This window comes from Pogoniulus pusillus, chromosome Z (genome assembly GCF_015220805.1).
Source record: "Pogoniulus pusillus isolate bPogPus1 chromosome Z, bPogPus1.pri, whole genome shotgun sequence".
NCBI lineage: Eukaryota > Metazoa > Chordata > Aves > Piciformes > Lybiidae > Pogoniulus > Pogoniulus pusillus.
Window position 1 is genome coordinate 101,433,952 of NC_087309.1, and position 26,226 is coordinate 101,460,177.

The 26,226-nt window shown below is 44.7% G+C and overlaps 1 protein-coding gene across 3 annotated transcripts in view; it reads left to right on the plus strand.

The window, feature by feature from the left end:
* Window positions 1-25,526, plus strand: part of PALM2AKAP2 (PALM2 and AKAP2 fusion) — a 340,888-nt gene extending 315,362 nt beyond the window's left edge. For all 3 annotated transcript variants that reach the window (XM_064176851.1, XM_064176850.1, XM_064176849.1), the window contains 4 exons: window positions 646-3,034; window positions 10,029-10,207; window positions 14,079-14,117; window positions 21,834-25,526. In XM_064176851.1, coding sequence (XP_064032921.1) covers window positions 646-3,034; window positions 10,029-10,207; window positions 14,079-14,117; window positions 21,834-21,926 — 2,700 coding nt within the window. In that variant the 3' untranslated portion in view covers window positions 21,927-25,526. The remainder of the gene's footprint in view (window positions 1-645; window positions 3,035-10,028; window positions 10,208-14,078; window positions 14,118-21,833) is intronic.
* The last annotated feature ends 700 nt before the right edge of the window (window positions 25,527-26,226 follow it).

Here is a 26,226-nt window from a genome sequence, read left to right on the forward strand (position 1 = left end):
TTCCTGTCTGTCGGGTCCAGTTGCATGTGGGTTTCTGTGTGGGCTGGAGAAAGATCCCATGCACTTCCAGCACTGTGTAATGCTACCCTGTGTTTGGTAACCAGGCCTTGATCCACTGAGAAATTAACATTCCCTGCTGTTGCCACATCTTTTTTCCTAACTCAGACTTTATCTCTAGAAGCATTGGGAAATTTTTTGAGGTGCAGAAAGCATTTTTAAAATAGCAAGATGATAGATGTGCCCTGCATGTGCAAACCTCTGAAGAACCTAAACTACTAAGTCCATAATAACTTGGAAATCCAAAGCTTATTTTTAGTAGCAAACCAGGACATAGACATGAATAATGCCAAAGTAAGGAGAGTAAGCAGATGGGAGATACTTAAACTGAAGTTTGTCATTGTTGTACCATAAGTCTTGTCCAGCTTATGGCTAGGTAACCTTGGGGTTTTTTTGTGTGTTAATGATTTGCTTTGCATTTCTACACTCTGAGGGGCTGCTTTAATCTCAGGTTGAAGGAGTGCTAGAATTCTCTTTCCAGATGGTGTTTACACTGGAAAGGCAGTGGGGGGCAGGGCAGGGGGGGGAAAGAGGCAAAAAAAGTTTCTTTTGAGGACTTCATCATAGTTGTGTTCTCTTTTATCTTAGAAATCTTCCAGAATCCCTGAGGATGACATCAGGTTGAGAAAAAACAGAGACCAAAACTGTGCCAATTTCTTGGAGCCAGCTACTGTGCTTGCTACAAAGGAAGAGAAAATGGAAATTGAAGTTCCAGTTTCTGAACATAAAAGCATCACCACAGTGGCTTCACCACATCCCATAGACAATCCAACCCACTTCTTTTCCCCTGCTGCCAGCCATAATGGACTTAAGGACAGGCATGAATCTCTGGACAGTGAAGTTGCTAAAGAAATCAGATATCTAGATGAAGTACTGGAGGCAAATTGTTGTGATTCTGCTGCAGATAATACTTTTAATGGGGTATCCTCCCCTGAGAGTGCAGCCTCCGTTATGGATGGCTCAGGAGCATCTGTTAATGTCAATAATGATTCAGTATCCAGTGAAAGGGAAGAAAACATAGCCAACAAGCAAGCACCTTTGGTTGTTGAACCATGTGAAGCTAGCAAAACGGACAAGAACCCGAAATCAAATGGCCATTCCTTGGGTGGACTGAAGGAGGACACTGGGGAGAGTCTGAAGGTGCCAGTAAGTCCCGCTTCTTCAAACAGTTCTAGAAGATCCTCTAAAGATGGAGAAACAACTCTTACAACCCTTAAGAAAGAGGCTAAGTTTGAACTACGAGCCTTCCATGAAGACAAAAAGCCCTCAAAGCTCTTTGAAGATGAGGAAGAGAAAGAAAAATACAGGGTCCGCAAAGTGAGGCCGTCAGAGGAAATGATGGAACTTGAAAAGGAAAGAAGGGAACTCATTAAAAGCCAGGCTGTCAAGAAAAACCCCAACATTGCCTCCAAGTGGTGGAATCCTCCCCAGGAGAAGACTCTGGAGGATCAACTGGATGAAGAGCATCTAGAATCCCACAAGAAGTACAAGGAGCGCAAGGAGAGACAGCAGCAGCAAGGTACAACACCAACATCCCCTAAACAGGTCAGCTGCTCCTTTGTACCTACAGAACTAGTTAGTATCAAGAAAGAGGATATTGTTACAGAGCAAATTGACTTCTCAGCTGCCAGGAAGCAATTCCAGCTGATGGAGCATTCAGGTCCATCTCAGGGTCAGGCCCCATCAAGGCGGTCAGGAACACCCAAAATGTTCTCCGTCAAGCCCTTCTACAAGAGCCTCAATTCTCCACAGGTGGACAGGCCACTGTCCTCTGTGACAAGACCTGTTTCAGTGTATGGGCAGACAGGACAGCCTGATGGTAAGAGTGCCACTGTTGTCAAGGCACAGAAGGTCTCCTGTACCTCAGAAGATGATACAAATGCTCAGGCTACCACTGCCGAGTCAGTGAAAGAGTTACCATGCAGTGATAGTCCCAGAGCCGGACAAGCCTCGAAACTGTGGGCAGAGGATGGAGAATTCATGAGTGCGAGGGCAGTCTTGACAGTGGTGAAGGATGAGGGACAGAATGTGCTAGACCAGTTCCCAAAGTCAGGCAGCACTCCTTCTCCTCCAGAGGAGCTCGACTCTGGTCTGGATGACTTGTCTGTCAGGTCTCAGGATACTACCATCTTGGAGACCCTTTCTAATGACTTCAGCATGGATAACATCAGCGACAGTGGTGCCTCCAATGAAACCATGAATGCCCTGCAGGAAAGCTCCCTGGCTGATTTCTCCCTGCCTCAGACACCGCAGGCTGACACTCCAGTAGAGTGCAGGGGAGAAGGCATCTCCAAGTCATTCAGTGACCCAGGCTGTGACTCACCTTCCTCTGCCTTGGCAGACTCCGTGCTGATTGATGACCAGCTGGAGTACCATGCTGGCCTCTTGGTTCAAGATGCCATCCAACAAGCCATAGCTGAGCAGGTGAATAAAACAAACTGCAAGGAGGAAGAAATCTCAGTGGAGAAGGAGATTTTGTTCAAAGAGCAGCCAGCCACCGTGAGGCCAGCTCCAGCCCCCAAGGAGCAGCAGAACCCAATGTTTGAACCACCCCAGGTGTCTTCACCTGTTCAGGAAAAAAAGGATACTATACCAAAGACTTCAAAAGCAGAAGACTCAGGACTCAGGGAAGGGAAGAGTTCACAGCAATCACCTGTGTACTCAGCCAGCCAGCCATTCCTTGTGGAGGAAAACAGGCACGAAGTCAGCTATTTCAGCAAGTATTCAGAGGCAGCTGAGCTGAGGAGCACTGCCTCCATCCTTGCCACTCAGGAGCCTGAAGTAACTGTGGGCCCTTTCAAGTTACGGTCAAGGAAGCAGCGGACTCTGTCAATGATAGAAGAAGAGATCAGAGCTGCCCAGGAACGAGAAGAGGAGCTGAAGAGGCAGCGACAAGGTCTGCAGGTGGCACCAAGCCCTGTTATGAAAAGTGCACCACCCATGCCCACCAGAACTGTGTCTTACAAAACTGCTCCAGGTAAGAGCCCACAGCATCAAAGGGGAAATGAGAAGTGACTGAAGGGTTGTGTCAGAGTCAGGAACTTTTTGGCCATTTTTGAATGAATATGTAATTTTGCAGAGGGCAGATTGTTGTCGTGACTGCCAGGGAACTTCAGGCAGAAGGAGGGCATGGGACAACACAGCTCTCTGTCTGTAAGCATACTTGTGGGGGGGGGTTGTTGTTTTCCCTAGTGTAGTGCAAAACTAACTTACACCGTCTGTTGACAGTCATTAGGAAACCCTGTGTTCGATTTATCCCGTGCCATGCTGTAGTGTGGCATATCTAGCCTTGGGCACTGTGGTAAAGGGTTGGACTTGATGATCTGTGAGGTCTCTTCCAACCTTGGTGATACTGTGATACTGTGATATCTATTGCTGTGCTGCGCAGACCACCCACTGAAACTTAGGACCATCACAAGGAAGGACAGCAGTGTGTTTTGCAGCTCCATGGCTTTTTGAAAGACAAGACATACAAAGTCTTTTTAACAGGCTTTCTGTTTTCTTGTACATCATTAAGGAAGTGCAAAGGTTTACACATCTGTCGTGGGGGACGACAACTTTACTTTCTGTTTTCAGGTATTTCTTGGTCTTCCAAATGAACTTTGAATGGTAAAAAGATCTTAGGAGCTGTGAGTTGCCACGTGTTCCAGCTATTGTTGGTCACTACCGAAGAGGCACCACACACATAAAAAAAATAAAAATGGAAAGAAGCTTAATAGAATCTGTAGAAGTCTTCTGACTCATTATCTTCTAGGTCCTTGTGGTGGCATTCACAGCAGTTAGAGCAAATCTCTCTCCTGCTTCCACTTTTCAAAAAGAAAAATTAAGCACTTGTGCCTTCTTATTATAACATATATATATATATATATATAGGAAAATACATGCCAGGCTTATTTCTGTGCAGTGTTTTTTATGAGTCTAGACCTGTATATGCTTCACTCAGAAGCTTTTATTAAATTCATTGTTGTGAGGAAGCTTAGATTTTAGCCAGAGTGTTTTAAATAACTTCTTTTATTTCTGCTGGTGTAAATCTGAGCCCACTATGCCTCCAAAAAAATTGTGCAAGGTGATCTTTTTGTATTCTAAGTCATGGAAAACTTGGTTAAGGTCTGGATTCAACCCATTACCCAATTGGATTGTGAATTTGGAGTGTTACGCAGCACAGAAACAGCTGATACTTGGTATTGTTTCTTCTGCAGAGAGGATGGTTTTAACTTGTTTTCTTGCCCCAAAAAAATGTGGCAGATATTGATAATTTCTGTGGAGTGCTGTGGTTATTTACTCCTACAGAACAGCACTTTTGATAGTAAGCTTTCTCCATAAACTGAGATGTTTTGAGCAATATTCGGCAAGACAGGAGTGGCAAGCGCAATATAGACCTTAAAACAGGAGGACTTGTGTAAAGGTGTGCTCATGTCTGCTGTCAAAACCAGCATCATCTGTAGTTGCCAGTGACTGAAGTGGTTGCTTTTTAGTCACAAGTGATGTTGGAAGAGTTGCTGACATTAATGCTTCTTTTAAGGTGGCATTGCAGGGAAAAGTGCACTTGTATTTGTTCTCATTCCTCTACGCAGCAAGGCCTTTACTTTGTGCCTGATGCTAAATTGTCCATTATAAACTACATCCTAAAGAGAATGGTAAACATGTGTCTGTGTAATGAATCATTCCAGACAGTTTCCTTTAAATGTTCAACGGCTGTCTGTTCAAGAAAGAAAATTGGGATCCATTAGCCAATGACTTAGGCCACTGCAATTTGCAGCTGGTGACAAGACAAATTTCTAGGAAAAGATGAATTGTGGCAATGTGCAAGGATGTCACTGATCAAAAAACCCACAGAGAGCAGTGCCAAACTTGCTCTTACATCTTTAACTTCTGGTACTTTTTAAACAGTGGGTGCACTCAGCAGAGCTCTCAGCAAGCAAAAATTAGCTCTGCAGCCGTAGAATTTCTGGGTGCATACCCTCATCTCATACTTGCTGTTCCTTTAGGCAGTTGTGCTGCAGGTAGATCTTGCAGACATCCTTCAAAATACAGAGAAGGGATACTATGCAATCCCATGGAAGACTGCAGCAACCTTCATTTTGTCTCAGTATGCTCAGCATCTTGCAGCAAAATGTGTCTGCAAAGCTTCCTTGTGGCCAGGTAGTGAGGTGATCCACAGAGGAGAAAGGAAAACTTACTGATAGTAGGCAAAGTAAGGAATATGCTGTAGAACGTGTAAGGTGAATATTTTTTTGCATGGAAAAAATAGTAATACTGAAGATGATAAAAAGAAGAAATAGAGTTATCTCTGTCACACATTTGCCTTTCCTATAAAAAGAAATGTTACACTAGTTTTTAACATCAGGATACCCCAACAGAAAGGGATTAAAGAGGTCAAGTCTAATTTTGAAAAGTCTGTTGCTCATCCTTAAACGGTGGGGAAATGTAAACTTACTAGCACTCTTTTGAGGAGTTGCAGTAATTAACTTGATTAGCAATAGCCTGCCTATCAGGATGCTTTCTGTTGGTGGATTGGGCAGAGTAGCTTTACTAGGACTCCTGGTGGGCTCTGGTTATTTATTACTCCTCCCACACTTCACTGCTTTGAGCCTACCCTGGATGATGGAAACACAAAACACACAAAAAAAAGGAATGCAACGGCCTGAACTGCTAATTTGAGTGAAGTATGGAAGATTAACACAGTTCCTGTGGGTGTGTGTGTGAAGTAACTGCTAATTACTCTAGATAACGGGCTGGTTTTCCCATCCTGACACACAACTTTTCACTCAATTGACAGTAACACTAAACTTGGTGTCTGCCAACCACGCAGCACAAGCCAACCTGATTCCTAGTGATAAAATTCTGTACTGCTAAGAAGTATCTTTTAAAGTTGTTTGTGATGCTTCAAAGCAGCCTTTTATAACCTCTCTCAGATCACTTCATCAAGACAGAGTAGGATCAGTGGAACAATGACTGTGTTTTCTGTGCACAAAGGACGAGACCTTCTCCAAGGTGCTTGGGGAAGGGTGAAGAACCTGTGTGAACTCCTTTCTCAGAAAGTTGGGATTCCCTCATAAGTAAACCCAAAAAAAGACAAAAAGAATACTTGAACATGGTTAAAGGGAGAGTCATTGTGGATCTCTAAACTGAAATGTGAGCATATCCTGTGTTGTTTTGGTGCAGCACCTGCTGCGCTCGGTGAGGCAGCTGCATAGTAAGGCAGTGTCTTTCTCAGTGGTGTGCAGGCAGTACACCATCGCTCCAGGGCAGACCAGCTCTGGTTGTTGAGTAGTTTATCTGAACACAATGATGAGTTTGTAACACAAGAGGATCCATCATACACTTGGTGGTGAAATTCCCATGTGCCATTTATTAGGAACATGTGTCTAACTTCCTCTAGTGCCTAGCTTGAGTAATCCTGTTCATCAGAGGACGCGTGAAACTCATTACATGAGGGGTCTTGCTTCAATGATGGCTTTTCTGTTGAAGAGAAACCCTTTGTGAATATTTGGTGTCTCATGATTGAGGCATGGGGAAATTCCCTCCAAATAGTAAGGACTGTCTTTTTTTTCTCTCCTGAGTGAAAGCTGCAGAGCATAAGCACTGTCAGAGGTGCCACTTCACCCTGAAAACCGTTTTCCACCCTCATTTTTCACTGGTAAATACCTGCACTAAGGAAATTTCTCAAGTTCAACCACAGCCTGAAGATATCTTTCATGGGAGGAGCAGAAACTTGTTGCAGTATATTTGGCCACTGCAAAATTTGTCCAATATACACATAAAGATTAAGGGTCAGGTATAATACATATGCATGAACATCTTTTTTAAATTAGAATTTTGTGAAGGGCTGTCTTTGAGTTTATGTGAGATACTACTTTCTTACTCCTTCATAAGCACCAGTGTGAAGTGAAAAAAAGGGGGGAAAAAAAGGCAAAGTTTATTCTCTTCAAGACTTCCATTCCACTGAAGTCCTCATCTGTTTTTCCCTGAAGACCTCCAGAAGTCCTAATAACATTTTCCTAGCAATGAATCTGTATGAAGTGGGAGGATCTTTGAGAGTTGTCTTTTTAATGTGTGCTTGTCTGTGTGTTTGTGTGTTCATGTTGCTTACCTGCTATGCAGAGGACCAAAGAAACCTGGAGTGAAATAAATTACTTTGAAAAGTTTTCTCTGCTGTGCAGGTGTCTTAAAAAATACCAAAAGCATCTCAAAAAATAGTTTCTCTTGCTTATATGAAGCCCCCTTCTTCCCATCTCCTTTTTGCCAAAGTTAGTGCTGTATGATGACCTTTGGCACCTGCAGGTTACTTTCTAAGGGTGGTTTATGCCTTTGTCCCCTCAATCACTCTTTCTTGTTGATATTGCATCAAAATACCTCACCTTTTTTTCAGGCCTTTTATTGTCAGCAGATTTTTTTGACCCACTAGTCTGGCAAGGTGACAATTGTTCTTAACTCTGCCCATCTGAGCAGTCGAAATTGTCACATGTGGGTGCAGCTGGGCAGCTCAGGAGCTGCTGTTGTCCTCTGCTTTGGCACTGTATCTCCTGATTGTCCAGAACTAGTGCTGGTGCAACCCAGAGATGCTGGCTGAGTAGAATCACCCCTTCCCTTTTTGGTGGGGTGATTACGGAGGATGAATTCCCAGCCTCACCCATGCACTGGCCAGCTTAAGCTAAGGCTGTAATGAGAAACTGAGTTTTCCTGTGATTGTCAGAGATTAAACAAGACCGGCAAGGGGATTTCTTGTAAAAGACCTCTGCAGTGTTGTCTCGACTTTCATTTCTTCCTTCAAGAACAAATTACAGGAGGTTTCAAGGCTGCTCTCTAGTGGCTACCACTGTCGTGATGTTTTTTTTTGGGGGGGAGCAGGTAGGGTTTTCATTTGTCTCAGTGACAGGGAGTTTGATAAAAACTTGCACAATCCTTCTGATGATTTCCCTTATTTTCAAGAGTTGGTGCGGGGGTTGGGGGATGTCATTTTTTTCCCTTCCCATCCACTGAACCACTATATTGCACCACTTGTTGCAGTGGTCTCCCTGCTCTGGATGAAATGGGCTCAAAGAGCAGCCTGACACCTCCCTGAGTATCCTGCCACCAGCAGGCTGAAGGGCCCTGTCTAAGTGATGGGCACATGGGAGGGAGATTTCATTCTGCTGTGCCACAGGTTTGCATCCAAGAGCACCCTCTGCAACTTGCAGGAAGCAGATAGCAGGAAGAATCATAGAATAGAATCATAGAATCAACCAGGTTGGAAGAGACCTCCAAGATCAGCTAGTCCAACCCATCCCCCAGCCCTATCCAGTCAACTAAACCATGGCACTAAGTGCCTCAGCCAGGCTTTGCTTCAACACCTCCAGGGACAGTGACTCCACCACCTCCCTGGGCAGCCCATTCCAATGGCAAATCACTCTCTCTGGGAAGAGTAGCACCAGGGACCAACCCAAAGTGTTTCAAGCTTACAAAGCAGATAAAAAGCACTGGAAGAGAAGTCAGTAAGGCTTAACAAGATGCCTTCTTTGGATATATCACTGTATGTCCCCTGGCATGCAGTGGTGACATCCTGGGTGTTGCATTGTCTGAGCCAGAAGAAAGATAATCTTGGAATTTTGCAGACTCTTGTCCCGTAGCAGGGGAGAGGTTTCATTCACCCAGGCACTGCTGTAAACAGTAATGATGAGATAAATTTGGGTTGCATCATTTGGTAGCATTTCTATTTTTTTAGTGTTTTTTAGTGTTTTCATTTAGTGGATTTCAGGAAGAAGGGAGAGTGTTTCATAAACCTGTGACCATGATGTATCAACTCTGTGCTGGATCAAGAACTGGCTGGATGGCAGAGCTCAGAGAGTGGTGGTGAATGGTGCCACATCCAGCTGGCAGCCAGTCACTAGTGGTGTGCCCCAAGGATCAGTGCTGGGCCCAGTCCTGTTCAGTATCTTTATTGATGATCTGGATGAGGGGATTGAGTCCAGCATCAGTAAGTTTGCAGATGACGCCAAGCTAGGAGCAGGTGTTGATCTGTTGGAAGGTAGGAGAGCCCTGCAGAGGGACCTGGACAGGCTGCATGGGTGGGCAGAGGCCAATGGGATGAGATTGAACAAGGCCAAGTGCAGGGTTCTGCACTTTGGCCACAACAACCCCAAGCAGCACTACAGGCTGGGACTGAGTGGCTGGAAAGCAGTCAGGAGGAAAGGGACCTGGGGGTACTGATAGATAGTAGGCTGAAGATGAGGCAGCAGTGTGCCCAGGTGGCCAAGAGAGCCAATGGCATCCTGGCCTGCATCAGGAACAGTGTGGCCAGTAGGACAAGGGAGGTTATTCTTCCCCTGTACTCAGCACTGGTCAGGCCACACCTTGAGTGCTGTGTCCAGTTCTGGGCCCCTCAATTCAAGAGAGATGTTGAGGTGCTGGAACATGTCCAGAGAAGGGCAACAAAGCTGGTGAGGGGCCTGGAGCACAAATCCTATGAGGAGAGGTTGAGGGAGCTGGGGGTGTGCAGCCTGGAGAAGAGGAGGCTCAGGGGTGATCTTATTACTGTCTACAACTACCTGAAGGGACATTGTAGCCAGGTGGGGGTTGGCCTCTTCTCCCAGGCAACCAGCAATAGAACAAGGGGACACAGTCTCAAGTTGTGCCAGGGTAGGTATAGGCTGGATGTTAGGAGGAAGTTCTTCACAGAGAGAGTGATTGGCATTGGAATGGGCTGCCCAGGGAGGCGGTGGAGGCACCGTCCCTGGGGGTCTTCAAGAAAAGACTGGATGAGGCACTTAGTGCCATGGTCCAGTTGATTGGTTAGGGCTGGGTGCTAGGTTGGACTGGATGATCTTGGAGGTCTCTTCCAACCTGGTTGATTCTATGATTCTATGATTCTGTCACTGGCTTCGTTCCATACTCTTTTATCATACCAAAAAAAACCCAAAACTGTTGAATATGTTTCTCCAGGTATCTTCTGGAAAGCTTAGAAAAGATCTTTCCTTTTCATGTCATTGCAGGAAAGATAGAGAAGATCAAACCCCCTCCATCCCCTACCACAGAAGGCCCTGTTTCACAGTCTGACCCATCATCTGAGGAGCCTGCAGGAGCCCAGCGGCCCAAGAACTTGATGCAGACCCTCATGGAGGATTATGAAACACACAAAACTAAGAGACGAGAAAGGATGGACGACAGCAGTGTAAGTGCAGTTTTCTTTTCCACTTTTTGCTCTGTGATGGAGACCAGGACTCACAAGAACCAACATCCAGGCAATGGAAACACTTGTTTCCCAAGAATCTGCTTGGATCGCCTCGCAAGCATGCAATGATTTTAACTCATTGTAAGGGACCACATGTTTGAAATGGAAGGATGAGGACCAGTGGAGAGGAAAACTGTCACTGCCAATATCAGGTGCAACTTGTGTCAAATTTCATTTAATTAATAGTAAGAGAAGTGGGTACCTGCCCTGCAGTTGGCGGACTCTGTTAATTCACACACCACCAAGACTCCTCAGTGGGCTGTTTTAGCTGTTCTTTGACCTTTGTGGATCAAATAGATATTAAGTTCATGTTGATAACCTCCTCAGAAACCACCCTTTGCAAAAGTGGATTGGAAATACTTCTAAAAAATTACTATGGCTGTTTTGATGGGCAGCATGCTGATTTCCACCCCCTGCCCTCCCGGTTTTGTCATCTTTCTCCCACACAAACAGAAAGCAGAATTTCAGTTTGTGACACGAATGCCTGCGTTTGAGTCCTTACTGTAGCAGACTTTACCCCAGTTCAGGTGTTCCTTATTGGAGGCACTAATAAGAAGAGCTAAGAAATATCAAAAATCAGGTGCAACCATTATGCCATCTGTTTTCCAACAGAACACAAGATGTTTCTTGTTCAGACTCATCATTACTGTAGGAAATGAATGCAGAAGGTAGTAGAGTGTAATAATGAATTAAAAAAAAATCTTAAATGGACACAGTGTTTGCTGAAGCAGCCACAGTCCTCCAGGTTATTTCCCAGAGATGTCAGAACAATGACCCCAGCACCGAGGAGCTCATGCTCCAAATATGCTGCTTTCTAGTAACATTCATTAAAGGTAGAATCTCATTAGGTACCTAAAAGGAGGTTGCAGTGAGGCTGGAGCTGCTCTCCCAAATTACTAATGATAGGACAAGAGGAAATGGCCTCAAGTTGCGTCAGGGGAGGTTTAGATTGGATGTTGGGAGGAAGTTCTTTACTGAGTGGGTGGTCAGGCACTGTAACAGGCTGCCCAGGGAGGTGGTGGAGGCACCATCCCTGGAGGTGTTTTAAAAGAGTGGATGTGGCACTTGAGGCTGTGGTCTGGTGATTAAGGATGCTGGGGTGAATAGGTTGGACTGGATGATTCTGGTGGTCCTTCCCAACCGTAGTAATTCATAGTGATGAGATGTTGTGCTGAGAGATTTGGTTTAGTCAAGGACTTGTCAGTGTGAAACTAATGATTGGACTTGATGATCTTGAAGGTCTTTTCCAATCTAAGAAATGCTGTGATTCTGTGTGAGAATAAGTGAAGGTTTGTAAAAGGAATGCTGCACTAGTCTGGCAGCTTTTAATCATTACTCCTGAATATTGCACAGTAGCATAACATACTTAAAATCAGAAGGAATACAATGTGGAGTGGTCCTGTTACATTTCTGTTGGTTAGCTAAGACTTAGTAGGAGAGCTGACTCAAAGCACAAATAGGTTAACTTCCAGCGTGTACCAGAAACTTTAAGGCCTCATTTTCTTCTGAAGCCACTAAAAAGCATGGTTTCATCTTCCATCAGGCTCCTGCTGCTACACAGAAAGCTAGTCCATGCAAAAGGAGCATCCCTTGTTCTGGCAGAGGCATCTCAAAGCCTTCTTGAGAAAGAGCCACTGCCTAGTTTTCATTCCTTCCCCAAAGCACCCAGTCAAATGGAATGGCTCCACCTGCTCCAGCGAGTGATGTTTTCTGGCAGCACTGCAGAGAATCTCTTTCCCTGAAGGGTAGAGACTTGCAGGACACATGTCACACAAGTACTTCTTTTGCAGAAGCTGGTAGGAACTTTATAAGAATTGAGGCATGGAATTTCCCAGTCGTGCAAACCAGAACTGGTCCTTGAGAGTCCAGCAAAGAGTGTCTAGTCAGTCTAGTGGCCTGAAACCTCAGCACAGCCTCAGAAGCTGCTCTGTTGAAGAGGTGACACTCAGCTGGTGTTCACCCTGAATTTTCCTCTGTTCCTACAAAGGCCAAAGGTGATTTACCCAGCCCATGGATTGGTGGCTTGTGGCTGAAATCCCACAACTTGTAATGACCACATGCCATTTGTCATGTGAATTGTGGCACGCAGAAGCTATGTAAGATGTCTCTGCTCATTGCCTGTGTCCAACTCCTCAGGTGATTGGAGAGTTGTGCATTTGCTCCCTGGAAAGCAGGTTGGCCACATCTGTATAGTCTTTTCCACAGTTTGAAGTGAACCCTGATGTCCTGACAGGAGCACAGATCTGGGCACTGTCTCACCAAAGAAGAGCGCTCTGGGTACCAGCTTGGCTGCTGCTGCTGCAGTTGTCTTGGCACTGACACCTGAAGATGCACTGCCAGAGCATCAGTGCCAGTCAGACTGGTTGTCAGATGGATCCTTTTCTGGAAGGAATTGTCAAAGCTGCAGTGAATTTTCCAGGGCCCCTGAGCAGACTGCAGCCCCACAGCGTTGTGCTCTATAGTAATTCTCCTCTAAGCCCATTGCAGAGAGCCAAACAAGATTCACATTCTTGCTGCTGCCCTCCCAAAATACTATTAGAGGGCAGTGTCCTGCAGAGACTGGAGAGAGCCTTCTCAGACCAGCACGGGTGTTTTGTTTCTCCTTCCTGCCTTTTTCTGCTCCCCTTTTGTAAACAAATCACACCATTGGCAGGGGAAAGATAATTTGAGTAAGAAGTGCTGCACTTGTACCATTGCTAGCTTGAGCTAATACTCTATGTGCCAGGCTAAGCAATATCTCTTTAAACAATAAACAGCTTTGATTTGTCAAAAGAAGATGTTTGACCGTGGTCTCAGGAGAAATACTTCTCCAATGAAGCAAAAGATTACATCACTGGCCTGTGATTACATGTGTAGAGAATCAAGGAATCTTAAAGTCATTTTGGTAGGAAAAGACCTTTAAAGTCTTCGAGTCCTACCATTATCTAACTCGGCCGAGTCTGGTACTAAATCATGTCCCTTAGCACCACATCTATGCATATTTCAAACACCCTCAGAGATGAAATATAGTAGGGGAAGGAGCATAACTGATGACCAAAACAATATCTACCACATCAAGTCCTGAGAGGTGGACATGGCTCAGTGTTGCTCTTTTGTGAACGAAGGCAACCAGAGACTTCCTTGGCTACTGTGAGCAGTCAGGGTGCTGAATAGAGCCAGTGCTGCTGCAGGGGTAAAAAGCACCATCTATGGTGTCCTGCATAGGATTGTGGAGAGGCTTGGTGTTCACAGAGACTCCATGTTACGTGCTAAGCAAACCAGCTGTACTGATTTACACAGCTTCAGGGCTTTTTTCTATGTAAGATACACCAAAAGGCAGGAAGGTGGTTTCAGTGGCACATCTATTCTGTCTCTGCCTTGAATGTCACCACTTTCTGTTATATGTCTGGCTTTAGTGGCTAACAGGTGGCCACTCTGGCCAGGGTTTGCAGGTTTTGCCTTTCAGAAACAGGGCAAATCAATCACATCTGCTTGTGGAAGAACTTCAGTGCTCAGGCAAAGGGAGCAGCTTCTTCCAAAGAGAATGTGTTACAGCAGAGATTTCAACAGGTGAGAAAAGAGAAAAAAGCAGCAGCAAGAAAACAGATCAAGCACTGATGGTAAACAAGACTGAGACTGGCCAAGCAACATCATTAAAAAAAAAAAAAACCACCAAACTGACTAATCTATTTATTTTTTTATGACACCAGGTTGCTTGAAATCTTGTACTCTGGGGTGTGCCAGTCCTTGCAATGTCTTTGTTTTGTTCTTGTTTCCTAGTTGCAACATGCTTGTTCAATATACTAATGCTGGTCTTTTCCCTTTCTACCAGTACACCTGTAAATTACTGTCTAGCAAGGTTACTTCTGAGGTACTTTTCAACTGCTTGTTTATTTTTGCTGCATCTTGCATGATGATTCCAAGTGCATGTCACTGCAGTTTGCATTTTCATACTGTGTGCCAGTGCTGTTCTGTATCAAAACTGAGGTGCAAGTGTGTGTGTGTGGGATACTCCCTTGTGTATCTCGTCAACAAATATTTTTTGTGACCATTTTACTAACCCTTGGATTCCAGTTACAATTTCTGGCATGGGAGGGGCTGTAATTAAAGGGATGGGAGCTGTTGCCCAGGACTGGAGCATTCCTGAGGTGTGAAATGAGAACTTCTTCTTAATCCCTGCTATTGTTTAGCTGACAGAGCCAAACCTGAGATCCAAGCATCCTCAGATGCTAAGTGAAACTGCTGTGGCTCTCCTTTGCCTCCAGTTGCAATATATTTAGCACTATCAAAATCTCTAATATTTTTGAGACAATCTGCACACCAATCTTTCATCTGTGGAAGATCAGACTCAAATCCAAATGTATGGACTCAGCCTGGGAAAGTTTTTCTACCTCACAGTCCCACAACTGAGCATCACTGTTGGTTTTAGAACAGAAGAAGCCCAGACCTGCTAAAGGAAGGCTACTTACAGTGACATTTGTTATTCCAGCAAGGCAGTAACTTGCACAGTCCTTACCCCTACAAAGCCAAATTTTGACAAAGACAACAGCTGTAAGAGCAGGAAGCTGATACTGACTACACTTTTCCAGTGTTCATTCAGAACAAGGTGCTCAAAAATGTGGACATTTCTATTGTCTCTAATTTTCTGTGTCAACCTGGTCTTGTCTGAGAGACACAGACAGAATGTGGTAAAGACTGGCATTTGTTTCTCCAGCATTAGCATTTTATTATGAACAGGAACCTTCCCCTATTTCCTTATTTTGTAACTTATTTGAGCATGTCAGCTACCTCAGAACTAATACATGAACAATTTTTGTCCTGGAGAGTAAATCAAATCCGAGTATATGCTTTTTCCTAGTCATTAAATAATTGAGTGTGGGGTTTATCTTACTGATACAAACCCATGATTGATCTTTGTGTAGAGTATTTATAGAAAACTAATCTGTATAAAAGCAGTCTGCTTTTATAGACCAAATTTTAGATGTGGGTTTGGCCTCTTCTGCCCCATAATAGCTGCACAATAATCTGTGTTATGATGTATGAGTAGTAAGTAGTGATCAGAGCATTTAATGTGGTGTGAGGCCAGAAGCTCTGATGTAGTTTTTGCATGCCCAACCTTTGGCTGCCTTCTGGGAAGAAACATGTCTGGTTTGTAAAATGGTACTGATCAAGGAGTAATGAGTTGAAAATGAATGTGCATAGATGGAAAAGATTGTAATACATGGAGATTCTGTATGCATGTGAAAGCATGCCACCTGGGTAATCCCTAGTGCTAAGCCTCTGATTGAAGAAACTGATTCTCACTGGGTTTCTTCCCCTGAAACCAGACAGTTGTTTCAGAAGGAACAGCAAGACTCAAGACATGATGCCCCTTGACTCAGCTGGCCCCACAGCTGAGCAGTGTCCCCTGTCCGCTGCAGCTCTCCATAATATACTCTGGTGTGGGCAGGTGGATGAGTTTTTATCTCTGTCAGCAGCACTGGAGCTGACCCAGTTGTGCCCATGCCAGCTTCCACACCTAGGGGCTCTGCTCTGGGAGGCAGCAAACCTCCAGCAAGGTGCAGTAACTGCTGAGGCTGGATGAGGTGCAGCAAAACACATCCTGCTTCATTAGGTTGATGTGGTTTTTATGAACTCCAGGTTCCTGCAGCCTATGTTAAAAGCACATTCATCTGCTGTTCTAAAGAGACCACAGATAACTGTGTGCCTGCACATAGATAGATTGTTGTTACCCTCAGAATCTTCTGCTTTTGTCCTTACAATTACACCTATCTCCAAATGTACATGGCATTATCTGAGTCTGCCCAATATCAGTTGTGCTATAGGAGATACCACAGTAAGGTGACATTTATGCAAAATTAAAGGCTGCTGCTGGGAATTCTTGTTCCTAAACCTAAAACCAGCACACTGGATTTAATGGCAGAGGGCACACAGTTTATGTCTTAGTACTGCTGCTCTCTTTTCCAGGTAAGCACATGTCTGTGTCAGACACAGAGCTCCTCGCTGTGCTCACTGTCTATTAAGTGAATAGTGAAGTTGTTATGGTAGAGAAAATAACTTCATACTGGAGAAACAGATGTTCATTGTCCCTCAGCAGTTTCAGTTTCACATTAAAGAATCTAATTTATTGTTCCTGAGCTGAAATGCCCATATCTGCAGGAGCAGGCATCCTGTTCCCTGCCTTTGTGCTGCCTGTCTCTTTGTGCGTGGTGTGCTCCATGGAGGTGACCTGTGCAGTGATTTTCCTGCACAGTATTGGTAGATTTTTGATATCCAGGCCTTCACATTCTCTGATTCTAGTGGGTTTAGTTCTTCCAGGTACAAATGAGAAGAATCAGTAAAATATTATACTCCAGAAAAATAATATTGATTCTACATCCATTTTGCTGCTACTGTTCAATAAAAAAATTAGCCCAAAGTGTAGAGAAGTCAGTTTCATTCAGTCATAGGGATAAATATGCTTTGGAGTAAAGCATATCTGTATTCATTCAGTGGTAGGGATAAATATGCTCTGGAGTAAAGCCTATCTGTATTCTTTCAGTGGTAGGGATAAATATGCTTTGGAGTAAAGCCTATCTGTATGTTGCTTTTTATTCTCTTGTTGCCAGTAAGAGAGCAATTATTGGTATATCTGTTGGAGGGAAATTCAGGACAAGCTAGTCTCTGTCTTAGATAAATAAACTCTCTCTCTGATAGTGGCTGCTGTTTCTATTTACTTACTTATTTTTTTAAAACCCTCAAAAATAAATTAGATCTGTCAGGAAAAAAGCCTTCTGCAATTCTTAGCAAGGCCTCAGAGCCACAACCACAAGACCCACATAGCAAACATTTGTGCAGGGAAGTGAAGATTAGGTTTGCAGCCTGACACACCTTTTTATCTTGGTGCATTTGCCTTTCTCTCAAACCCACTTCTTTCCTCCAAATTCTTCCTCATCTATTGCAGCTAGTAGCCAAATTGCCTCTCCAAAATAAGACATTTTTTATAACTTTTCTTTTTTCACTGACCTGGCCTTTCCAATAGGGCTTAGGAGATGATTTCTTCAGTCCAAGCTCAAATGAACTGGCTGCTTCATGATCTTTCTGATTTTTTTTGGTGGACATTTTCTCCCAAGGCTTGGCTGCCTTGGGCCATCCTGAACACCCAAGCCTAGCCCTGCCTGGCTTGCCCTTCCTGCACGCACTGAGCTGACACGAGGCATCGTCAGGGAGGACACTTGGTGTTCTGTAACATGGCCAAAAATCAGCATGTTGTAGATCCCCAGAACAACTGCAAAAACAAAAGCCTTCCTTTAACCTGCTGGGAAGAGCCTCTGGGTGCTGAGCTCTTGATGGGTCTACAGACAGACCAGGTCTTTGCCAGGAATATTTTTAAATGGAGATTGTTTGCTATTTTAGGCAAGCAGCTTCCTGGGTTGTGAATTCAATGCTCCATTGAGGAGTCCCAATTCTCCACTCAATCATTCCAGTTGCGTGCTATAATTACCCCATTGTTTCCTCTGGCAAGTGTAAAACTGACACAGCCTAGTAAAAATGAGGGTTATTTTAGGTCAGACACCCTTGTCAGTAGATTAGAAAAATAATTTTGGAGTAACTATTCAAAAAGACCTTTAACTTGTTTGTACCTGGTCTACTGTTTAGAGGGTTTGTTTGTTAGTGCTACACAGGACATCAGTACTTGTTTTACTGGAAGGGCTAAGTCCACATTCAATGCTCTCATGGTATCTCTGATACAATCATACCCAAAGAGATTGAGTCCAATCCCCCTGCCAGAGCAGGACAATATTATCTAACACAGATCACAGAGGAACACATCCAGACAGGCCTTGTAAGTCTCCAGAGAAGGAGACTCCACGACCTCCCTGGAGAGCCTGTTCCAGTGCTCTCTGACTCTTACACTAAAGAAGTTCCCCCTTGTGTTGACGTGGAACCTCTTGTGCTGCAACTTACACCCATTGCTCCTTGTCCTATCCCAGGGAGCAAGTGAGCAGAGCCTGTCCCCCTGCTCCTGACCAGCCCTCAGATACTTCTAAACATTTATCAAATCCCCTCTAAGTCTTCTTTTCTCCAGACTAAAAAGCCCCAGGTCCTTCAGCCTCTCCTCATAAGCCATGCCCTCCTGTACCCTAATCATCCTCGTAGCCCTCTGCTGGACCCTCTCCAGCAGATCCCTGTCCCTCTTCAACTGGGGAGCCCAAAACTGAACACAGTATTCAAGATGAGATTGCAATCCTGGAAACAGCTTTCCTTGGAGCAACCAGTAACATTTTCAGAAGCAGGCAAGCTTCTGGAGACATTCACAGACAGGGGATAAATGGAAGAAATCCTGTTGACCTCTTTTAAGACAAAGAGGAGCTGACTAATCCAAAGCAGAAATCGTTAAAGCTTAAGGGTGCTGACCATTGAAAGTCATCACGTGAGACCATCACAGCACTGTAATTTCCAGCAAGGGCTGACTGTTGTAGGTTATGTAAAATGTAGTTTATTTTCAGGTGGTGTAAATACACCTTTTTTTTTTTCCTTTCTAATACTAACCCTGGAGCAGCCAGTGCTTTTTTCTTATTCTAGAAAGGTAATAAGAGGAAGCTTTGATACCCAATTCTAGTTTTTATTTCTTCTATTTTGTTTGGATTGAGTTAAATTGACATGTTTTAGCCACTCAAAATTCTGAAGATACAGTTTAAATTGATCCTCATTGCTGCAGCAGGAGTAGCTCCACTGCACTGGATACAAGCTGATAGAATATGAGCCCCAGTGTGTGCTTGCAGCCCCGAGGGTTAGCCAGATCTGGAGCTGCATCAGGAGAAGTGTGGCCAGCAGGTCAAGGGAGGTGATTCTCCCCCTCTACTCTGCTCTGGTGAAACCCCACCTGGAGTACTGCATCCAGTTCTGGGACCCCTATTACAAGAGGGATGTGGACATGCTGCAGTGTGTCCAGAGAAGGTCTATGAGGATGATCAGAGGGCTGGAGCACCTCTGCTATGAGGACAGACTGAAAGAGTTGGAGCTGTTCAGTTTGGAGAAGAGGAGGCTCCCAGGTGACCTTCTTGTGGCTTTCCACTATCTGAAGGGGGCCTACAAAAAAGCTGGGGAGGGACTTTGTAGGCTATCAAGTAGTGACAGGACTAGGGGGAATGGAGCAAAGTTGAAGGTGGGGAGATTCAGACTGGACGTGAGGAGGAAGTTCTTCACCATGAGAGTGGCGAGAGGCTGGAATGGGTTGCCCAGGGAGGTGGTTGAGGCCCTGTCCCTGGAGGTGTTTAAAGCCAGGCTGGATGAGACTCTGGCCAACCTGGTCTCTGCCTATGGCAGGGGGCTTGGAACTAGGTGATCCTTGTGGTTCCTTCCAACCCTGACTCTGTGATTCTGTGATGACCAGAGATATTCTGATGGTTTCGGGGCTGGTGGGGGGCAGTTTTGGTATTTGTTTGTTGTTGGGTTTTCTTTGTTATTTTGCTGGTTTCTTTTGTTGGTTTCTTTTATTTGTTGGTTGGTTTGGTTTGGTTTGGTTTGGGAGGGCATTGTTTGGTTTGGTTTTTTGATGAATTGTTAGATTTGTGAACACATTTGCCCTCTGCTGGGTGAAACAAAAACTGCTCAACCCTGCTGCCTCTCTGGTGATTGCTCTGTGAAGAGGGGGGCTGATTTGGGCAAAAATTCCCAAAAAACACGCCAGTGGACTCGGATCAGGTATATGCCAGGAAGCAGGTGGACCTTTAGCTCTAAATTGTCACTTTTGGCTGGATTTTGCCTCTAGTTCTTTGGCCTGTTCACAGTCCTAGTCAGAAGGAACTAGGAGGCATAAGAATATAACAAAGCTGGCAGAAGTCCACCCTCCCTTCAGCTCCTGAGTGGAAGACTGGGTGCAGAAGTGTGTTCTTATGTCCATAAGTAAAGTCACAGCCTGTAATTTCATCTCACAAGTCAGAGCTGACTTGCCAATACTGCCTGCACAAGAGCCCCCAGTACCTGTGTACTTTTCCAACCGCATCTTGTCACAATCTTTAGTCTTAAATTGCTTGGGTTTATGCCAGTCAAATCTTAAGTCCTTACTGCACCTGACTTCCTACACAGGAAAGTTAACCTCTAACTAACCCTAACCCTAACCCTAAGCATCATCCTTTCTCCAGAGGTTGGTAGCTGTGCTTTTGCAGTCAGAATGTGCAGAGCAATGTGCAGGAAGCTCTGGAGACCAGGGATGGCAGGCACTGTTCCAGTAAACAGCAATGTATTTGTTGGGGATTCTTCTACATTTTTTTTTTCTTTCAACTGTATAAACATTTCAAAATTAAGTTTTGTTTTGTTTTTTTTTCCTCTCTGGGAAGGAAGTTTTAAAGCACATTGAAGGCAGTGCATATATTGGCAGTTTGCAGTTTAATTGTAGAGCTGCTGATCAGTGTTGGTCAGAAAACAACATTGCTATGTGCTTCTGTGAGAAGGCTTTAGACCCTTTCATGTCACACTCTTCTGAGAGGAAAATGCTCACTGCCATGCATTATTTGCCAAGGAGTGCATCAGCTGCACATCACAGCAACATCTTTTGGTTTCACCTGATTATTTTTTTTTTCATCTGGCTAAAACACATATTAAAGCTGTTTCTTACTTTGGTTGATTTGTTCTGTGTGTGCATGCCTATATATAATACATATACAGTGTGTGTGTTTTTATATGTGTGTATGAAAAGGATATCAAGGCCTATCTTTTACCAGACCCTACAGGCTGTACAGGTCCTCCTTTTCCATATGCACAGAGTGACTTTTTTCACTCCAAGAGCACATTGATCACAGTGCACAGGCTTTCTCATTGGCAAGCCAAAGACCATGAGAAGGTGCAGGAGCAGCTGTCTAGCTCTGCTTCTAGCTCATTGGCAAGCCAAAGACCATGAGAAGGTGCAGGAGCAGCTGTCTAGCTCTGCTTCTAGCTCATTGGCAAGCCAAAGACCATGAGAAGGTGCAGGAGCAGCTGTCTAGCTCTGCTTCTAGCTCATTGGCAAGCCAAAGACCATGAGAAGGTGCAGGAGCAGCTGTCTAGCTCTGCCTCTGGCTCATTGGCAAGCCAAAGACCACAAGAAGGTGCAGGAGCAGCTGTCTAGCCCTGCCTCTGGGTGTGACCTGCTGAAATAAGAAGCAGAGTGCTTTCCAGGCTGCACATGCAGCTCCAAAACTCTGGACAGAGCTCCTGGGTGAGTCCTGCCTTCTGGTACTGAAGGTGTGCGGCTACCTCTGGGAAGAGGACTAAAACCCTGTCCCCTGTCTTTGACATGAAGGAATGGGGCAATGTGCAGCTGGGCTGGTAAGAGGCATCTGGGGCTCCTCTGAAGTGACCTGGATGCTGCTAGACAATTCCTACCACTTCTGTCCCTCCCCAGTGTGGCTTTACTCTCGTGTGCCATCTCCTTCACCTTCACATCAGCAAGTGCCTCATCGCATGAAACCTCCCAGTTTCCACGAGGTGCAGCACTGGGAGCCCTGCAGGAAGGGTTGGGTCAACTGGTCCCTGCCTGCCTGGGTGTGCAGTGAGTGGCATCCCAGCACAGGGGGCCAGAGTCAGCTGAGTAATGTGCTATGTTTTCCTTTTCTCTCTTGGCCAGGTCCTTGAGGCGACCAGGGTGAACCGCAGAAAGAGTGCTCTGGCGCTTCGCTGGGAAGCCGGGATTTATGCCAACCGGGAGGAGGACGAGTAACCGTGCTGCAGAGTGAAGACAGTGACCAGACACACTGAAACCAAAAAAAAAAAAAAAAAAAAAAAAAAAAAAAAAAAAAAAAAAAGAAGAAGGAAAGGAAGAAGAAAACAAAGCAAACAAAACAACATACGCAAAAGAAAACCCCACTATGAAAGCGGCAGTGTTTTAGTCCGATATTTATTAAACACACAACAAACGCAACGATGCACATAGACATAGAAATAATCCAGCTCCTGGCAATCCTAAAGCAAACAACAAAATCCCATCTACAAAATAACCCCCTTCTCCTTCCCTCCATCCCCTTCTTCAAATCGTGCAATGGGGAGGCTGTAGGGGGTGGGAGCTCCTGGGCGCGGGTCTAGAGGGTAGCTGTCCCCATGACCGGAGAGCCTGCAGATTCATGGCAGGAGTGCAGCCAGGGCTCGCTGTCGTGCTTGCTGCTGGCCGAATTGAAAGCCCTGCCTCATCCCGGGGATCACAGATTCCCTCCCCAGCAACTTCCACCAGATCTTTCTGTGGTTCCTTCACTTCCCACAGCCTCTGCACCAAGACAGTTGGCATCACTTCAGTGTACTCCTATCCAGCTACAAAACACAGCGATATTGCCCTCTGTTGCTATTTGTTTGAGGAGACTGAAGGGTTGGGATTGAGATTGGGGTGGTTTGGGGTGGGGGGAGTGAAGAATTGGGCTCTGCTCCCCTTTCTGCTAATACATCTGTTCAAAAAGGAAAAAAAATAATCAGGAAACAGGGAGGCACTAATTGCAAATACACAATGCAGTAGGCTCCATAAAACAGTCCTTGTGTTGCAAACACAAGCCACCACAATTTAGGAGTGGAATAGATGGGGATGAGAGCTAAGCCAAATGGATTACCTTAGCTTTAGGATCCTGTACGCTTTTGCAATATCACCTGAGCTCCAGGTTCTCAGAGCATACTTACATTAAAAAGTTTCTAAATATAAAATCTGTATTTAGTGGATGACAACTATTTTTTGATGGTGGGGAGGGAAAAGAATGGAATATGTAAAATCTCAGACAGATAGTTTGAAATAGAAAAGTAGTGGGAACGGGAATACAAATAAAGGACATATAATTTTTAAATGAGGCAATAATTGAACTAAGCCAGACTCTGGCCTAGAAAGAGGTATGAAATGAAGAAAGATAAATACGTCTTCAGCTATGTTTATACAACATAAAAAGCCTTTGAAGTAGTGTGCTTTGTGGAAGTCTTCACGTTTCCAGGCAACAGAAAAGCTAAAGGGCATAACGAGTTGGAAGGAGTGAGCAAGGAAGAGCAGACAAGGGAAGAAGATATTATTCTTGCCGTTCAGCCAGTGTTTTCAGTGCTACAAGTAAACCATAGGGCCTTTAGTTACTGCTTAGGCTTGGGACGGGCAGTGAAGGATTAGTGTGGATCTGTGAATGTGTGTGTGTGTGTTTGCAGTCGTGTGCATGAGGCTGGCGTACCAGAAAAGGTATGGCAGTGTGCGTGCTGGTTATTTTCTCCAAAGCTGTTTACCAGCTATAGGGGTGAGTGCTACTTCCTTCCTTTTCCTTTTTTTTTTCTTTTTTTTTTTTTCTTCCCTTTTTTTTTTTTTTTTTTCCTGAAAGGGGATATAAAAACAAGGCACTGAGTTAATGCAGTATTTGTGATATTAAAATTTTACCCAACATGGTATTTGCATGAGTCACAATTGCAAAGTATTGACCAGTTTTGTAAGCTGACAATTAGGAAAAGAAATGTGGTATTTATTCTTGTGCTTTGTATTTGTATGTAGTCTAGAGGCTGCGGGTTTACTCTTTCTTTTCACACGAGCAATACAATAGGAATATTTTACAACTGGGAACCATAATTTCTGGACTAGAAACCAACAAGTTTGAGAAGTGACAGGGAAAAAAAAAAACACAAACAAACAACAAAGACACTGAGCTTTTTTTTTCTATATGAAATATTCTGTCTTTTTTTAATAAACAAATTATTATTACCTTGACATCTTCTAAAAGAATAATCAGCCAGGATACTGGTCATCCCTTAAGCCTTTCTGTGTTTTCATGGCATGCTGTGCTGTTTTGTCCTGAAACAGCTTATTTAGAATGAGTACCGATACTGTGAAGAAAATTCTGGTGCTTTTCTTAAACAGAGCTTGCAACCAAATTATTAGCCCCCTACCCCACATTCAGTTCCTCCAGCACGTGATTTCTCTCTATGGATGCTAGGCTGTCATTTGAGGCTTGTTTTCAGGGATCGTAGCAAATAACTGTGTGCACCCGTTAACTCAGTTCTGTCAGTGCTCTCCCCAAATGCTCTTCAACAGAAGAAAACCCGGCTGAACTGAGTGTTCACTGTGATACGGGCAGCCAGCTTATCTCAAAGATGCTCTCTCTCTAAACCCAGGTGCATGGGGAGGCACCACGCTTATGAAGGATTTACATGCCTAATGAAGTGGACCTGCTGTTCAGACATGGCAGTCAGCAGGTGGGTCGCTACCAAAAGCAATGCCACCAATGCAGCACTCCAGTGACACCATATGTCATGCAGCTGCTTCTGTGAGCTTTGCACATCTGTACCAAGAGGAGTCCTGGATATCTCCACCCTTGGGGAGAGATAAGTGGGACGGGGGGAAAAGTGGTATCCTGAGCAAAGGAGACAGCCCCTGTGCTTGCAGGGAGGTGTTCTTGCACCAAACAACGCTCTTCAGAGTTTCCCCTAGTATTTGCTCCCTGAACCTGCAAGCCTGTATTTTCCTCTTGCTGTCACTGGAAGCCAGTGACATTTTTCATCTATCATAAAACATCTCAGTGCTTCGCCACATCCTCCCCTACTGCCACAATTGGCCCTCAGTCTTTGAAGTGAAGATGAATTTGTTCCCCCAGAAAGGAGATGTGGTGGTGGGAGAGGCTAGATGAAGTCCTCCATGCTAAAAGCATTTGCTTCCAGCTCCTGCAGCAAGAGAATTTTCATGCATCAGTCCAGGATAGCCAAACTCCACCCAGCAGAGTTTTTCTCTTCCAGAAATTATGGGCACTCGTTGTCAGCAGCACACCACCGACGCTGTGGCATCACGAGTGCAATGCAGTTTACTTGCCTCCGTTATTTCATTTGCATGTTACCAAGCTTAGGTGTTTATAAAAGTATATGCCAGTAATACATATCTATCTATATATAACTATATCAGATGCAACAAAAGAGCACTATTGTAGAGTTAACTTTGTCTCCACAGAAGAAATGCTCAGATCCTTTCCCGTGGCAAAGACTGGTTTTAATGAAACTGTGTATTGAGAAATAGTTAAGCATTAGCATTTGTGATTATAAGCAGTTTGGGGTTACAGTGCAGGTTTTCTGAACAATTAATTTTAAAAAGCTGCCAGTTTGGGCTTCATCTTGCTCCGTATTGAACATTATCTGAAGGCAAATACAGTAGCATTGACATGTTTGGCAACGAAAAGGCGGCATCCTTGTCATGACTTATCAATCAGTTTCAACAATATCTGGCTTTCTGTATGTTAACTACTTAAATGTTATCCTGCTTCTGTTTTATAGTGACTGTGAGGCCTACAATGCAAGTATATAATTATTTTCTCATTAAAACAGAAACCTGTGTTGTGTTTCTATAAAGCTGCCCGTTTCTTCACATTCTTGCAGGAAGGTGTACCCCAGCAAGCAGCACACAGCTGGGAGAGAGTGGCTTGTGTCCCACCTCCCACAGCAGGTGGTTGGACTTCCCCCAGTTCTTGGCTCTCCTTCTGTCTTTTTGTCTAGAGGCATCAGACATCTCCTTTTTCTCCACTCAGTGGTGTCAGCTGCAGGCACAAGAGCATCCCTGGGTATTTCTTTCCAATTAACATGCTTGTGAAGGCTTTTGGAGACTGATGAATTGTACAGGCTTTCCTACCTTGCTTCCTTAACACCTGCAGGACCCAGGCTGTCCCACACAGCAAAGCACATCGTTTCAGCCATTAATTCCATGCCCAGGCATAGCAAACAGCTATTTGCCTGTTGCTACAACCCCTCACTCCCCACTTCACGGTCAGCTAGACCAGGACAGACCCTTCCATCATCCCTTCTAGGAAGCTGCCATCGTGCTTGCCTGTGAAAGCTGCAAAGTACTGGAATCTCATTGGCTGCATGGCAGCTGCAGACTGGCTGCAGGGACTTGCTTGGAATTGATCAGGTTTGTGCCAGCCTCTCCCCCTCCCTGTGCCAGGAATAGACAGGCATTTAATTATAATCCAGCTCCACAGCCCACAGGAGGAGGTGGAAGACACTTGTGATCTCAGTGGGGGTTGGGTAGGGTCAGG